Here is a 17430-nt window from a genome sequence, read left to right as displayed (position 1 = left end):
TCTGTCTGTCACACTCCATCATCCCATCCTGAACTCTCTCTTGACTGCTGCTGGCATTATAATGTATAATATACTGTATTATATATTTATCTTGCTATATTATATTTTGTTATATTACATTACTATTCTAACTACAACCCATGGTCATACTACATACAAATATTCTTTCTATTTATTGCTTAATTTGTCATTACCAACCATAATCACACCATGTCAACCTGTCACTACTGAAACATTTTTTTAATACTGCCTGTAATTACTGCTATTTAATTTAAATTCCATTTATAGCATTGTATATACCTAAATTGTACTCTAGCTTTATTTATCTATTTTATTTTACTTATTTTTATTTTTATTTTATTTTATGTTATTTTGTTTTATTTTTATTTTGTACTTATTTTGTACTTATTGAAACTTCTTTCTTGATTGTACTTAAGTCTGGGTTGCTGTAACAACTGAATTTCCCCCCCGGGGGATCAATAAAGTAATATCTTATCTTATCTTATCTTATCTTCCAGCACAGGAATGATTTTCTCCAATTTATGAATATAGATGTTTTCTTTGTCCAGGTGTTTAGAAACAAGATTACATTATATACTGTATATACTTATAAGTCTTGATGTGCCGCATGATTCATTAAGGGGGTTAACACAAGACAAGGATTTTAAACTTTTATATGATACTGGTTAATATCAAACAGTTTTAATGCCTGTGTCAGTACCATGGTATCAACAAATTTGACTCCTTGGCTCCCACAAACAGGTATCTTAGGATTTTAACTTCCCTAACTTTCATTTTTGATAAAGCTTATAGTTAGAGCTGGCTCAGGTTTGGAACAGCTCTTAGTTATGCTGCTATAGGCTTAGACTGCCAGGGGAACTGACACATCTTTCCCCTCTCTCCCCTCTATCTGTCTGTCACTTACTTTAACTCTCCCTGTTCCATTAAAGTTACTAACCATAGACCTTTCTGGAGTCCTTGAGCTCCCTTGTCTCGTAGGTTCCTCTGAGTCGCTGCCGTAGACAGCCTGCTGTTGTGGATGTGCCAGACTCCTGATGCTACAACTACTATCCATCTCATCACTATCATCTCTCTCTCTTCATCTCCCTCTAACCCTCTCTCCAACATGGTCTCAGCAGATGTGTGTCTAACATGAGTCTGGTCCTGCTGGAGGTTTCTGCCTGTTAAAGGAAGTTTGTCCTTGCCACTGTAACTTGCTAAATGCTGCAAAGTGCTCTGCTCATGGTGGATTAAGATGAGATCAGACTGAGTCCTGTCTGTAAGATGGGACTGGATCTTATCCTGTCTTGATGTTGGGTCTTTGTTAATAATAATAGTTAAACTGCTATAGTCTTAGACTGCCAGGGGAACTGACATCCCAGTATCCTGTCTGTCTCCTGTCCCATTAAAGTCACTAACTGTGGACCTCTCTGGAGTCCCTGAGCTCCCTTGTCTCGTAGGTTCCTCTGGATCTCTGCAGCTCATCTCCCTCTACCCCTCTCTCCAGCAGATGTGTGTCTAACTTGAGTCTGGTCCTGCTGGAGGTTTCTGCCTGTTAAAGGAAGTTTGTCCTTGCCACTGTAACTTGCTAAATGCTGCAAAGTGCTCTGCTCATGGTGGATTAAGATGAGATCAGACTGAGTCCTGTCTGTAAGATGGGACTGGATCTTATCCTTTCTTGATGTTGGGTTTTTGTTAATAATAGAACATAGAGTACAGGCTCGACCTGCTCTGTTTGGAAAGAGTCTTCAGATAATGTTTGTTGTGATTTGGTGCTATACAAATAAAGATTGGTTGATTGATCAAACACTTCTGCTCCCTCTCTTTCGCTAACAGTAGTTAAGGGTTCATAGTGTAAGTCTGTAATGTAAGCTTTGGTACTTTTCATTACCATCCAATATAAAAATGATGAAAATGATATCGTTTTCAAACACTTGGTATTGAAAAGTATTGAAGTATTAAACATTTTGACAAACTCAGAGTCTATGTTGTTGTTTAGATCATTTCCTCACAGGCCTAACCAGTTAGAACTTTGAAAAACAAGCTGAGCTTCATCAACAAGCTGAACTAAAGTCACACAATCGTATTTTTTGCCCTATCACCCTGCCCTGCCTCCAAGTACAATCTATACTTTCTCCTCAGATGAGACAATGAAAGCAGCATAATGGAATGTCTCCTTCCCTGTCTGTTCTCTGATGTTTGGAGTCCCGCCATCAGCTCCAGGCCTCGGTTTTCCAAGCCCATAGTATAGCTGTCACTTTATACACACACACCGACAGACACACACAGCCTTGGCTCATCACCCTGCTACTGTCACTGCAGAAGATGTATCCTTGTGCACAGTGTAGTGACAGAGAGATAAGCAGCTACCTGAGCACACTGTCCTGAGCTGCCAGAACAATGCTGAGCGGTTTCACAGAGGGCAGCGTGCGTCCTACGCTGAACAATGCAGTCCAAAGGACTGATCATACACAATCACCAACACCTACCTTGTTTTCTGACAGAAAGCCAGAATCAAACTCAGCTTTCTAGATTTACTTTTAAGTTGGTTTATATTTGCAAGAGAGTTATCTTTTGGTTATTGTTCCCTTGATTTAGCTGCACCAGGTGAAAATCCTCTACCTTTAAAGGTGTTTTGTGATAAATGACTTCACAAAGACTGTTTGGTTTTAAACGAGGTACGTTAATGGCTTATTTATTAATTAAACACAAAATAATATTCAACCTCCTGGTCTCTGTTTTAATGCATGATCCTATTTAGAAAATTGTTTCCTGGAACAATATTTATTGTTTGGAATAGTTTCATATGATTCTTAGAAAGTAGAGCGATACACAACACAACCAATTTAATAAGACATTTAAAGAGCAAACACTTGGAGGAGTATGGTGAGTTTCTGAGGCTCACCGCAGTGAATGAAAAGAAGACAGCCGGAGCAGCATAAGTCAGACGGCAGCTAACACAGCCCACGGTGGCAACACTCGCCTGTATGAGCGTGACAGTCAGAAGGCTGTGAGCAAATAACCCGAAAAATAATTGAATTCATCGGGCTAGATGAGCCTTTCTCAGTGGTGGAAGACACCGGGTTCTGCCGACTGCTCTCTCACTTGGAGCCCCGCTACGTGCCACCGGGATGTAAATAATTCACAGACATAGCGCTGCCAGAGCTCCACCAGACTGTGTACTATCACATCGAACATCTCCTTAAAGAAGGAATCTCATTCTTTGATATATTGATATATTGTCTTTTATTTATTAGACTTTCTGCACTATTTAGCCTGTTGAGATCCTTAATGTTTCCAATCTGTTAAAGGTTACTGATAGCAGGTACATTTAAGTGTCTTTCAGTTGTCCTTTTGACTGAATAGTTGCTGCATTGTGCCTGCAACGTTTTTATATTTTTTCTCTTGAAGAAGTTAGTAAAAAGACGTTTTTTTTCTAAATTAAGGTGATTTTATGGTTCCTTTTTTCCCTAGATCATGTAGCACTCACCATAACTAAATTGAAAAATGTACAGAAAGTCCATGTGATCGGTATCGGTGATCGGCAGTGATCGGCACTCATGGCTGATCGGTATAGGAATCGGCAGCATAAAACCTGATCGGAGCATCCCTAATTATGTTGGAAGAGATCCTCCTCTCATGATGACTTCTGTTCTTTTAACTGACCCGAGCTTGGTTGTGAGCTTAACTCACTACCAGCAAATAAAGGCATTCAAAAGTCTTGAGGCTTACAATTGTTTTTGTGAGTGGTTGGGTCCAGGACCCGGGTATCAAGGTGCTCAACAACGATTGGTCGTTTGGTTTTCATCAGGGTGAGTATTTTTCAATTAATTTCCATATGAATTGTTTATTCATCATTATAATACTTTTTCATTTGACATCTAATCTTCAAAGTATTGGACAATGATGATCACTATCACATGTACTGCACTTTTAAATCTGACACAGATCAGCTCTGTTGAGAAGACGAGCTTTTTCCAGTTGAGACTTCTGGACAAAGTAAAGGCCTTCTATCTCCCTCCTCGTGAGTTTGAGAAGGTGATCCACATATTTATCACTTCTCACCTGGACTATTCTAACTCTTTGTGTTGTGGTGTTGATCAGTCGTCTCTTCGTCCCCTACAGCAGGTACAAAATGCAGCTCCACGCCTGCTGACTGGGAAGAGATGACGAGATCACATCACGCCTGCACTTGCTTCCCTTCACTGGCTTCCTGTCAGTTTCAGGATCCAGTTCAAAGTATTGATGTTTGTTTTTAAAAGTTTAAATGGCTTGGCACCATTATACCTGAGTGAGTCTTTGCACCTGCACGCTCCAGCCAGAGCACTCAGGTCAACTCAACAGGTGGTTTTAGATGTCCCAAGATCGAGGCTCAAAACCAGAGGTGACAGGGCTTTCACGGTAGCTGCTCCCACACTGTGGAACAGCCTGCCTCCTAATAAAAGACATGCTCAGACCATTGAGAAATTTAAATCTTTACTTAAAACGCACCTCTTTGCATTGGCTTTTTTTTTGTCTTTATTTGATATGACAGCTGAAGAGAGACAGGAAATTTGGGAGGTAGAGAGCGGGGGAAGACATGCAGGAAACGGTCGACCGGCCGGGAATCGAACCGGTGACCCCTGCGACAAGGGCTGCAGCCTCTGCATGTGGGGCGCCCAGACCGCTAGGCCACCAGCGCCCCTTGCATTGGCTTTTAATACCTGCTTTTATTTATTGTGGCTTTTTCTTGTGTTATGTATTGCCTTTTTTATATCTACTCTGTTTTAATTACTATTTGTTTTTATTGATTGTGTTTTCAAGCTTGTACAGCACTTTGGCCAACTACGCTTGTTTTAAAATGTGCGATATAAATAAAGTTTGACTTGACTTGACATTTGAAACATTCACATCAAACAGGACTTTGACGGACAGTAAATCTGCCTGTCTTTTCAGCTCTGATGGCTGCTGATCAAGTTATCAGCTTAACTCAACCTACAAATAAGAGGTGAAAACAAGCGCCATCCCCAAGCTGTGATAAATAGCTTCAGGCTGCAAATATTGTGCTGCAGGGTCTGATACGAGCCGTCTGCAAACATCCCATCAACTCACTGTGTGCTAAGAACAACAGGGAGGAAATAACAGACCTCTTAATATATGCATATCCAGTATACTGAGAGAGAGAGAGAGAGAGAGAGAGAGAGAGAGAGAGAGAGAGAGAGAGAGAGAGAGAGAGAGAGAGAGAGAGAGAGAGAGAGAGAGAGCCCACTTCTTTAGGCTACATGGCGCTCCTCCAATCACACACAACCCATTTACAATCACTGCCAACACCCACGCTAATCACCTTCACCCAATGAGGTGGCATGCAGATTTAAATCAGCGCCACCTCCTCCACCCTAACAATTGATTAGAATCGCCGGGCGTCGTACAAATGAGGCGAGGTCGGCCAAGCGGGCGCAGGATTCAAAGATTGTTTGTTTATGGCCGCTGTTTGACTCCTGCGTTTATTCTCCCACCTCCTCGTTGGATATAATGCAGGCCGCATCCTGAGAGGCGCCGAGCAGGGACATCTAGATAACACCTCGGGCCTGCTGAGGCTTCAAACGCTACGCAGAAGAGCAGATAAACACTGAAAGTCTGTTTATGAAATCCAAACTATGGAGAGGAGGGGGAGAATTGACCAAAGAAACATAACCTGTGCAGAAAAAGCACTTTGTTTTGGTGATAACACATGCACACCCTTTCCCTTTCCTTGTCTCTATCACACAAAGGGCCGCTTCTCTTCCAACAGAGCTCTGAGATCACAGAAATCCAAACAGTCTGTCTAAATTAAGGTGATTTTATTGTTCCTTTTTCTTAGATGATGTAGCACTCACCATAACTAAATAGAAAATTTACAGAAAGTCCATGTGATCGGTATCGGTGATCGGCAGTGATCGGCACTCATGGCTGATCGGTATAGGAATCGGCAGCATAAAACCTGACCGGAGCATCCCTACACTTAAGTCACATCTACGAGTGGTTACAGGCATTAAGAATGTCTATACCGGAGAGATCAGCCTCGTCCTCGATGGTCTTGTTTGCTTCTGCAGGTCATATAAAGATATTAGCATTAATTTCAGTCCATTTCATAAATTACACACTGGAGCTTTAATGTAATGATTTATCCTTGGTTTGCTCGCTTGTTTCCGCCCCATAGCGGTTGATCTTTTACCTTGTAAGAGACACAAGTCTATTACTGCTGTGTCACTCTTCGTACAGATGCTTGCATAAATGTGGAGAGTGCACAACTTTGACAAACAGGGGAAGTTAAGTTTTCCCCACACAGCGTTCATTTGATTTAGTCCTGTTATATTTGGCCTGTTTTGTTCTAAGCAGTGCAAAGACTCTGGCCTTCTGAAAGTGCACGGAGCTACGTTCATAAAAGCCCCGTGATGAAGCATCCTCTCTGCTTTTCTCCGGCACCTTTTTCATTAACCTTGCCACAGCGGCAGGAAATCAATATCCATGCACCTTTCATCCTCGGCCGGAAGCTTATTTAGATAACCAAATGTAAGCAAGCGGACGCTCGCGATCGGGTGAAAGAGGGGACATTTTTTCTCCCTTTTCTTTCCTGCTGGTGATGAAATATCTCAGGAGAAGTCTCAAAGGTGGCGGCGCCATCAGCTAAGTGCCATTTGTCCTTGGCAGACCCCGGCTGGGAATCAATGCATCAAGATGACAACTTTCTAAGCTGAAGTGAGTCAGCTGAGGAGAGGGAGGGATCATCAATACTCTGGCTTTAGGCTGTTCAGTATTTCCCCTCACACTGTGATCACAATACAATGATAACTTTGCACCACGTGTAGGGACGCTCCGGCTTCTAATTAGACTGCTGCTGTGGAGGCAGATGTGAACAGCTGGAAGCACTCATCAGGCAGAGGATCATTAACCAGTGCTCAGGCTCTGACAGGCTCAATGGATGAGCAGATCCATCAATGGGAAGGTATCAGACAGACAAATCAGACAAATTGATGAGTCGGCTACCACCTGCTGCAGCTATTTTCTCTGACTGTAACAAACTTTACTGGAGATCGTCCCAGAACAGCATCTCTTTGACCTTTTCACCGTCTGCTGAGAGTTTCTGGTAACTGTGCCCCGTTATTTATAAGGGTTGTCACACTCAAACTTTCCAGGCATCACAACAATTCCACCTCTGGATAAACTAACAATAAATTGTCTGTAAACACAGCCGGTAAATAGAACTTGGACATTTCTCTTGTTATTATACTCAGGGGTTATGATAGTCTGGGGCTGCCCAAAGCTCAACCCTGTGTCCGCTTTGTCAGCCTGTGGGAGGACAGGCGGTTGTTACCGGGTTGTTTTGGACGAGCAGTTCTTGCTGGTACACTCCTGAAGGGAAGTTTTGTTATTATGAGAACTGAAATTCTTGTCACACCTGTCAGGGCTGAACTTCTTGACACACTGCTAAGAAGTGTGCCCTCCCCACTCAGCTCATCATCACCTATATGTGGACAGAGTTGAGCTCTGCCTGCATGAGAGCCCACAGGGCAGCTCCATGCAGCAGAGGGTGATGTTGCTGACAGCTCGTCCAGACAATCAGACGCAAAACAAGAGCAAAGTACACCAAGCCTCAAAGCGGCTTCTCACCTGGTGCAAAAAGGGAAATTATCCACTTAAGTATGCAATTGTTATATAGCTACTTTCTTCTCAAACATTGAACAGCACCCTTCTCTTTCATGCTATCAAGTTGTAAAAACCGCCCACTTAAAAATCCATGGGCAAAGCAACACTCACATCCATCTGATGTTGCATTTAATGTCCTCCTGATAAATTCAGGTCTGTTATCAACCAAACACTGAAAACAATCTGATTTCTTTGTTGCAAACATTCCACTTGTTGCACCAGTTAATGAGTTTCTCTGCTCTCATTACTGGGCAAGAAGCATGCAGTAGATTTATTTTGGTATTTTGGTTGAAAATGCTGATAAATGCAACAAGACATGACAAGAATAAATCTGTTTCAGAACCAAACATAGCTAAACAAGGCTCAAAAGCTATTGAGTTGGCCAAAAATCTCAAAGTAATTTCTTTCTCCACCCATCTATCCATCCATCTTCCTCCACTTATCCGGGTCCGGGTCGCGGGGGCAGCAGTCTCAGCAGGGAAGCCCAGACACTCCTCTCCCCGGCCACTTCCACCAGCTCTTCTGGGAGGATACTGAGGCGTTGAGAGATATAATCTTGCCAGTGTGTCCTGGGTCTTCCCTGTGGCCACCTCCCAGACGGACATGCCCAAAACACCTTCCCAGGGAGACGTCCGGGAGGCATCCTGACCAGGTGCTCAAACCACCTCATCTGTGCAGGAGCAGCGGCTCTACTTTGAGCCTCTCCCAGATGTCTGAGCTCCTGACACTATCAATAAAGCTGAGCCCAGACACCCTGCAGAGAAAGCTCATTCCAGGCATTTGTATTTGCGATCTTGTTCTTTTGGTCACTACCCACAGCTCGTGACCATAGGTGAGGGTTGGAACGTAGATGGACTGGTAAATTGAGAGCTTTGCCTTCTTGCTCAATTCTCTCTTCACCATTACAGACTGGTACAGCCTCTGCATCACTGACCCCGAGATACTTAAACTCCTCCGCTTGAGGTAAAAAATGTGTTTCTCACTAAACAAATTTGTTTGCTCTGAATAATAAAGTAATATGGGTCTCTTACATTATTTTTTTCAGTATGGTTTGAATCTCTTTGTCTGTGTCCTGTATCCATGCAAATGTACACAAAGACTCAAAAGTGCCTTATTCTGCTACAGTCCACTTGCTGCAGGAGTCTGAGGCTTGGTGCTGCTGGACAGAGAAACAACATACTGCCCAAATAGGTTACTGGAAGACTGCCTATCACAAGTGGAACAGAAACCCTCTCAGCTGGATGGCCTAGTTAAATTGGCCGGTCCATATGTGTGTGGATGTGTTCATCGATCCAAAACTACCAGTCTGGTTCATGTCATGTATCTAAGGGGAGCTCTTACAGGAAGCTAAGCCTCTCTGTGCTGGTCAGTGGCCCTGTCCAAAGCATGACTCTATAGTGAAGCTATTTCATTCAACAAGGGGACCGAGGGTAGCCAACAAGGCCAGGCCAGCTCCCCCCCGGCTGCCATCGTCCAGCTTTCTCCAGCCCTTTAATCCCTGGCCACCGCCACAGGCCCTCGTTCCTCCACAAGCCAGACGAAAAGACAGAGCAAACTGCTGCTGAGCAATGCTGCTTCCTGATCGCCTAGAGGATGAATATTGCGTAGGTTGAAAGTGTGACGGGTTGTAGCGATGTGGGTGTTGCAGCACTGTGTGGAAAGTATGATTCAATCATTGTCTCTAGATTTCTTTTCAGCTCTTCTCTTGGGGCTTTGCTAAAGAAGGAAAAAGAGACAGGAGGTGAAATATCAACACATGCCATCCAATTCGGAGATGAAGACCTTGTTATAACAGGTCGTTTACTCTTATTAATATGGCGCTACTTGTTGCAGGATGGAGGACATGAGAGGCTGTAAGCTTTAAAAAACAGTCTCAAAACATGTTCATCTTTAATGAGCAGGAGCCTAATGAAGTCCAAAGGGCTCCTCCTCTTCAAAACAAACTGTCACACTGATTCAAACTATGAGTGTGAATTCTGTTTGAAGAAACTTGTTTGTTTCTTCATGACTCCAAAAACTGAAATTTGTCTAAATTCAACCAAGCTGCAACCTCTGTTCTCAAAATATGAAGCCCATGCAGAAGGAAGTGTTATACACTGCAGTTCATCGAGCGTCCACTTGAGGCTGGCTGCAGAAACACCTGAAACCACATTCACACCCATTCAAAAAAGACGATCTTTGCAGCAGAAATAAACATGTTTACAGCCTGGTTCAAAATCAACTTCGATCTGAAGAGATAATTTCTCTATTGGCACACACTGTACGGGCGGTGAATCTTTTTCTAACACAACGGTTCAGAAGATATTAAGATTACGAGTTTTGCCCATTTAAGGACATTACGCAGTCCCCAGGCCAGAACCAGCAGACTGAGGGACAGTTTTATCCACCAGGCAGTCAGGATGCTGAACTCTCTCCCTGTTTTTCCCCCTCTTCCCATAGTGCACCCTTCACAGACTTAACCCGGCTCCCCAAATCAACGCTGAGGATCTGAGAGAGAAACGCAATATCAAATCCTCAGTATGTCTAGTGCATACTGCAGTTTATTTGACAATAAAGAAGACTTTGACTTTGACTGACTTGACTTACAGGCGGGAACCAAGCGTGCCGGATACGGCCCTGGTGGTGAGGCTTTCAGCAGTGTGACTGCCCCCTGGTGGCTGGCTGCAGTATAGGTCAAAAAATCCGTCTCCCCATTCATTTGAATGGGGGAGCAGTCAAACTTTAAAAAATAAATATACGTCGTACGAATGTTTCTCACATCTGTATGCTGTGGTTATATGTAGTTAGTATCTGACTGTTTTGTGTTCAAGGCCTCTTTTTTCTGAAAAGTTTCTTTTTCGTTAGTTATTAGAGTTTAAAAAACGGGGTTTTACTTCCTGGTTTCCTTTGATTCACAGCCGCCGTAGAACCAAACTTCAAAGGACACACAGCGTCTTGTGATGTCACGCTGTAGGGCGGAGCTTATTACAAAGGCTTCACAGGCTCTGGCTGCACAATGGCTGCGCCCAGGAGAGGGATTTTTTGGCTTCAGAACAGGCGGCAAACTCCGGTCTCAAACGATGAAGCCAATGCGGAAGTGCAAAAAACTGCAATACATCGAAAATCCGCTTGAGGCTGGCTGCAGAAACACCGGAAACCACATAGATATGAATGGGAAAAAGACGATCTTCGCAGCATTAATAAACATGTTTACAGCCTGGTTCAAAAAACGGCTTGGCCCTATGAAGCTAATCTCTCTAATGGCATACACTGTACGGGGGGTGAATTTTTTTCTAACGTGACGGTTAAGAAGATATTAAGATTATGAGTTTTGCCCAAATAAGGACATGACTGACGTGACTCCCGGTCGGGAACACACAGCCATTGGCTAAGAGACTCACACTACGTCACACTCTGCCTAGTTGAGTTCCGCATTACCAATATGGCTGCTGCCGTCGATTTGCTTCAAAACAGCTCTCAGGAACAGATGGGTGACGTCACGGATACTACGTCCATATTTTTTACAGTCTATGCTTCAGAACTGTACAACGGGAAGAGGCGGAGCAACGCTGTCCATTTTTATTTACAGTCTATGGCGGGTACACACAGCTGTTGGCTAGGAGGCTCAAACCCTGCCTCTTTACCTCACACTAAGTTTGGTTGAGTTCAGCATTTCCAATATGGCTCCCGCCGAGGATTGGCTTCAAAATAGCGCTCAGGAACAGATGGGTGATGTCACTGACACTACCTACTTTATTTATACAGTCTAGGATTTCAACGGAATAAACAAATCTGAGACATGAGACAAAAATCAACTATTTGGAAAATCTTGTGGTATATTCTAGGTCTGCAGATCTCTTTTACATGCATGTCACTTTATATTTCAGCGATCTTCAGCTAAAATCACAGGAAGAAAGAGAGATTATCTGGAAACATTTACTGTAGCTGCAAAAAAACAATCACTTGGAAGTGGTTGTAAGCCGGCCCACCATCGGAAGAGAACAGGCACTGAGAAGACTCATGAGCCAGAAAGACAGACTGTCTGAGGAGTTACATAAACGGTGCAAGACGAGAGGGACGAATATTTGTCAGAGTATCAAGTTTAATGTTTGAGTAAGGAAATAAATAATGAGGCATAAAAAGAGATCTGCCTAAGTGTTACATAAAAACCTGAAGAAGCTTGTACACGAGAAGAGGAGATGAATATGTATTGTTGTAATGTTGGATATTTATACCTAACATGGGCAAAGTGTCAAATCAGTAAGTTAACCTCCTCTCCAGCTTTCATACACTTTGTTCTACGTTGGAGATTTGATGATATCATAGTCACTGCACTGTTTATATGGTCATATTGTTATAACACCAGGTTGTCCCCCTGTAGGTCTCCAGAAAGCTGACCAGTCATAAGAGAGTGGTCTCAAGAGAGGGGAAGGGAAGCCTTCAAGAAAAAGTACCTGGAATCTCCTGTGTCAGACGGACACTCAAAAAGGGGGTTTTCACCGACACAAGGGTGGGACACATCAGGAGTTTTAACATCTGTGTTTCTCTGACGCTCTTAGTGCTCACAGGAGGTCGGGATGGTCTGCAAGAAAAACTACGCTATCTTGTTTCTCTGAGCAATTCTGTTTTTTAGGTTAAAGTTCTTTCAGGGTAATCAAATCCAACAAAAACACTAAATAAAGAATACTAACCTCGACACTCGAGACAATGTGACACTCTTTGTGAGGGCCTCAGGGCCAAGATGCCCTACCTTTGGCTCACTATGTGAGTTATAACCGAGGGAAATGTGTTCCAGAAACGACAGTGACATGACTTGAAACGGCAGGAAAGAAAACAACATGAAAAACAAAGTTTCTGTCAGACGGCTGCGTTTATAGAAAACTCTTATGAAGGTGTCTGATGTGGAGACCAAAGTTCACTAACTTTAAGGTGAACAAAGGAAGAAAACATCAAAGTTTTAGTTGAACAGCTAAATCCAACATGGCTGAAAAACTCTTGAGTGAAGTACAGCCTCTCTAACAACATGGTCAGCTGTATCATGAGATTATATTGACCCTGGTATTGCAGATGCAGAGCTGTTTTTTAACGGCAACAACCATATAAGAGCTTAGTAATTAACCTAGAGGGAGGCTGCAGTTTCTTTGATAACAGCCCAGGCAGAAGGTGAGTGACAGAGGCCTTCATTAAGATTCCATATCCTTCTCCAACCAAAGACTGTGTCACTTAAGCTTTCTGAGAAGAGAAGCTTGTGATGCATCGGTAAATAAGAAACCAAACAAGCCTTAATGGGTCTGTAGACACAGTTAGAGAGCGCTGACTGATCTAAAGAAATATGCTAGACTGTTTTCTTCAAGTCTGATGTTGTAAAACAAAACAGCACCTGAAGGTAATTCTGAAATCAGAGGCAGAGGTTAAACCTGCTTTACGTGTGGACAATAGAGCTGAATCAAGGACACATCAGGTCAGGCATACACAATACACTCAGCATAAAGGTGTCAAAGGGTTTCGGTCTTTCATGTGACTTTGTTTGTGAGTGTGTGGATGGCGTTACCTGAAAAGTCTGCACATGCTGCTCCTGTAGCTGAGCCTCTGGCTTGCAGCAGCCACACTGGGAGGTATCGGCGGGCGCGATGGGAAATAGAGCACGACTGCCGCATAGATCAAGGCGATTGCAGCCAGCTCTGAAAAAGCACAGGGACACAGAAAACAGAGGTGTTGTTATTATTTTTTAACAGCTGAGACATTCAGAATAATTTGACATTTTTTAAAAAGGTCACTAAGACTTTTAAAAGTCAGCTCATACCACTGATTGTACCTAACAGCCTGCTGCTAGACAAGAATCCACAGTTGATTTAATGCAATTCCAGTTGTTACACAATCATGCATGAAACTCATCTCAACTTATTTTTCTCGGAGATCATTTTCCACTTCGATAATTCCCAGAAATCTCAGCTGAGGCCTTTTCTTTTTGCAGTGTGATGTGATGAAGCAGACTCTGGTTACCCTGAGGTAGAGCTTTTGTTTCAGACACAGGTCAAGAATGAGAGTTAGCTTTCTGCTAATGTAACAGAGCCACATATGTAGTGTTTTATTCCCATGTCTTGTTGTTATAATTACACAAAATCTACCTGGAGATAGTTTAAACATGACTGTGAGGATATCAGACTCCAGAATGTATTCATTTTTTTGTTTAAATTTCTTCTTCTGTGGTGATTTCTATATATTCCTCATTGTGCCCCTACCTTTTCACACCTGAGGGAGAACCTTGATTCTGTCTAATTTATCATATTCCTTTGTGTATATTTATATTTACCACAATGATGTCATTTCTGTTACTACCTTAGAATATTGATTTCACTAAAGTGTCATAAATAATTATCTTAAGAGAGTTTGCTGCTGACTTAAAGTTACAGCAAAGAGGGGGCGCTGGTGGCCTAGCGGTCTAAGCGCCCCACACACCGAGGCTACAGTCCTCGTTGCAGGGGTCACCAGTTCAATTCCCAGCCACGACCATTCCCTTCATGTCTTTCCCCGCTCTCTACTCCCCACATTTCCTGTCTCTCTTCAGCTGTCCTATCGAATAAAGGCAAAAAGCCCAAGAAATATAACTTTTTTAAAAAGTTGCAGCAAAGTAAGCTAAGCTAACAAATTTGATGTATAAATATCTATGTTTATTTGTATTTGTGCAGGAGCTGGCGGGAGCAATGTGTCATCCCCACAGGCATGTGGCCCTCCTACTGCAGGAAGGATAGAGGGCTGGTGGTGCTAGCTCTGCTAATGGTAGCTACTCTCTGCAAACCAGCCCACAGACTCTGTGATCCCACATTTAGCTGTGTTCAGTGAATTGTGCTCAATGTGACTGTTTTCTAAGTGTGTTCTTACCTTTACGCTACTTGGTTAGTTTGAATTTAAATGTCTGTTTGAACGACAAGGAAATGAGCAGCTTCAGAGCATCCGTAGTTTATCAAATGTGCTTTACTGTCAATGTAGTTATTGTCTTTTCTTAATGCTTTCAACTTTCACCCTTTTTTCTCCCCTGAGGGAGAGGAGCTGAAGAGGGCAGTAGAATTGTAATGAAGGGGCTGCTGAACTTGTGTAATCTGTAGTCAACCATAAAGAGAGTCCCTGTGTCACAGCACAATGGAGAGGTCCATCAGTTACACTGTATTTAAATTAATTCAGATGACATTAGTTGTGTCATTGACCTTAAAATTTCAGGTTCACAAAGGGCGCCTTGTTTGTCTCATAAAAATGAACACCAAACTACCTTGTGTTAAAACAAAAGCTGCAGCCTCAGTTCATTGCAGCGTGCTTGTTTCTCCTTTCAGTGTGGCTTTTAATTTTCTGAATCAGTTAAGCATAACCGTCTCAATCTATTTTTCAGAGGGGTGGTTATGAAGATAGTAATTTAAGTTTTTTTGGCATTAGTGTTAACTTCTTGAACACCCCTCGCCTGATTGTATTTGTGTCCCTTGGCGGGGTTGATATGATGTTGAAATGATGTGCTATCGATCCTGCATACCCTCGGGAGGTTTTCAGTTTTTCAGTCAGTACCTGTATACATAACCAACTGGATCCTGGACCGGATGGTGCTGTCCGGGAGAGCTGCTTGCAGTACACCTCCTTCTGTGTCGTTGGGCGACGGCACTATAAGAGGTCCGATCACGAAGGAAGCAGCGCCTCCGAGGTGAGCGAAGAGCGAGGCCACGGCTGTCGCGGTGGCTCTCTGGTCGGGGGCGAACCATGTAGTGGAGAGGAAGGGGCCGGCGCTCATTATGGTCGGGCCGGCTAAACCGTTCATAAACTGACCTCCATGAATGAACCTGAAACAGAAGGAGGAGGAGAGTTAAGTCTTTCATAAACAGAACAACAGTGAAGGTATACAAGTGGCACTTAATCAACAGGACACTGGAAGACAGTCAGGACCGTAAAAAGCTCTGCATCTACAGCTTGATTTATTCTAGTTTGGTGAAACATCAGACACATTTAGTAAGTTTTGATCAACTCCTTGTCATCAAAGATGCAGATTAATTTCAGAGTGCCGTGAACTGCCTGTGAAGTGCCCGTCACTATGAGGTGCATTCAGGGACCGTCGTAAATGTGAAATACAGCCCTTTCATGGCATTTTTCTGTGAATCAAGAGAATCAAAACACAGTCACAGTGGTCACATCAAGAATGTTTTCTAAAAACATCTGTAATTTAGCGTATTTACTCGCCCCTGAGATGTTATTGGGGGAAAAAAGAAAAAAAAACAAAACGCAACTTTCACCGCAATTTTTTCAAAAAGCTGCCGCAAAATCAGGCTTTTTGGGCCGCAACAATCACAAAAAAATCCCGCGAAATCCTGGAGGCACTGCCTAATAGTTATAACGTCTCCAACCAAATAACTTTAAAAAGTGACAATAATGTAATATATGTGCTGTGACTCAAAGTAATATTCAACTAAACTTTACCCTGTGTCATGTTTGAGTTGTCAGCTGCCAACTGTTGTGGGGTAAACCTAAAAAAGTTACTATATATAATATTTTTTTTCTCATGGGCACAAGATAATTAACTTGTGCGCACAAGATAGTTATATTGCTTGAATATATCAAGTACAACTTAATTAAATTAGTGTCCTCCATTTGGCTTAATGTTGACAACACACATCTGAACTAGTTGGAGATGTTATAATTATCTTGTGTGAAGGGGATAAAAAATATTTCTTTTTGGGACTTCAGGGTCTCCATTAAAAGTTCATCAAATGACCTTATCATAACTTTATGGCATATTTAACAGGATATCTTTTATCCCCAGACAAGGATTATTACTTGACTGTGAAAAGTATATTGCAGAAATGAGCAATTTCAGGATGTGTGGGTTCTGTGGTTTCATAATTACTTTCTTTCCCCGTTGATAATAAGCTGTACGGGCTCTGGTGCTGCAAGTACTGATTACTGTCATCACTGAAAAATCTGCCAGTTATTGGGAGCTGTATTGGAGGCTAACCAAATATTAATTTTGCCTGTGTTATGGCAAAAAAATGATGACAAAATCACAACATCAGTGTCCTGCTACTCACCACTGCACTTTATTATATTATTTTAGACTGTACATATTAGTCATGCCTATTTGTTGTTCTTTTGTATTTATAGCTGATGTTATTGTTATTATTTTTATTTGTAGGTCTTATTCTTATTCTTATGCCTTGTACAAAGAGAGCACAGTTTCCCAAAGTCAAATTCCTTGTGTGTTCAAGCATACCTGGCCAATAAAGCTGATTCTGATTCTGATTCTGAGGAATTAAAGCTGGGGTTGGTAATCAGATTTAGATACACTTTTTGTCATACTGGTTAAAATGATCTTTATGTCCTGATGGTAATCAATACATGATGTGTTCCTAAAAAAGAGGGAAAAAAAACTGCTATCTACAGCCGGAGTAAACCTGAGAAAACACTAACCAATCACCGTTTCTTGGCTCCCCAAATTTTAAACCAATCAAATCCCGTCCAGCCGTTCTGCCCTCCTCCTGCGCGTACATTTCCCCGGCGTGCACTCCTCCGAGTCCCCGTCTCCTGCCTCTACTTCCCCTGACTCTATTTACTGTCCCTCTCGCTCGTCCTCGGGCCTGTCCCCTCTGACCTGATGAGGTGCTTTACTCAGGACTGTAGTCCGGATCAGAGTCTAAAAAGCTCTCACCAACAAGCAGAATAATTAATGACGTTCAGTAAGTCCTACAGAAAATATATATTTATTGTAGCGTCCGTCCGGACGCTGTAGTGATGACGAGCCGATTCGTGAACACG

The 17430-nt window shown here is 42.6% G+C and overlaps 1 protein-coding gene across 1 annotated transcript in view; it reads right to left on the bottom strand.

Annotated features, from left to right (window-relative positions):
• The window catches only part of slc49a4 (solute carrier family 49 member 4), a 107593-nt gene that overhangs the window by 62098 nt on the left and 28065 nt on the right, over positions 1-17430 (bottom strand). Inside the window, exons 3-4 of the mRNA XM_034694766.1 lie at positions 15199-15467; positions 13196-13325 (exon numbers count right to left, since the gene is read on the bottom strand). Coding sequence (XP_034550657.1) covers positions 13196-13325; positions 15199-15467 — 399 coding nt within the window. The remainder of the gene's footprint in view (positions 1-13195; positions 13326-15198; positions 15468-17430) is intronic.

Source organism: Notolabrus celidotus, chromosome 10 (genome assembly GCF_009762535.1).
Source record: "Notolabrus celidotus isolate fNotCel1 chromosome 10, fNotCel1.pri, whole genome shotgun sequence".
NCBI lineage: Eukaryota > Metazoa > Chordata > Actinopteri > Labriformes > Labridae > Notolabrus > Notolabrus celidotus.
The sequence above is the reverse complement of the archived record's forward strand: the minus strand, read 5'-3'. Positions and strand labels throughout refer to the sequence as shown.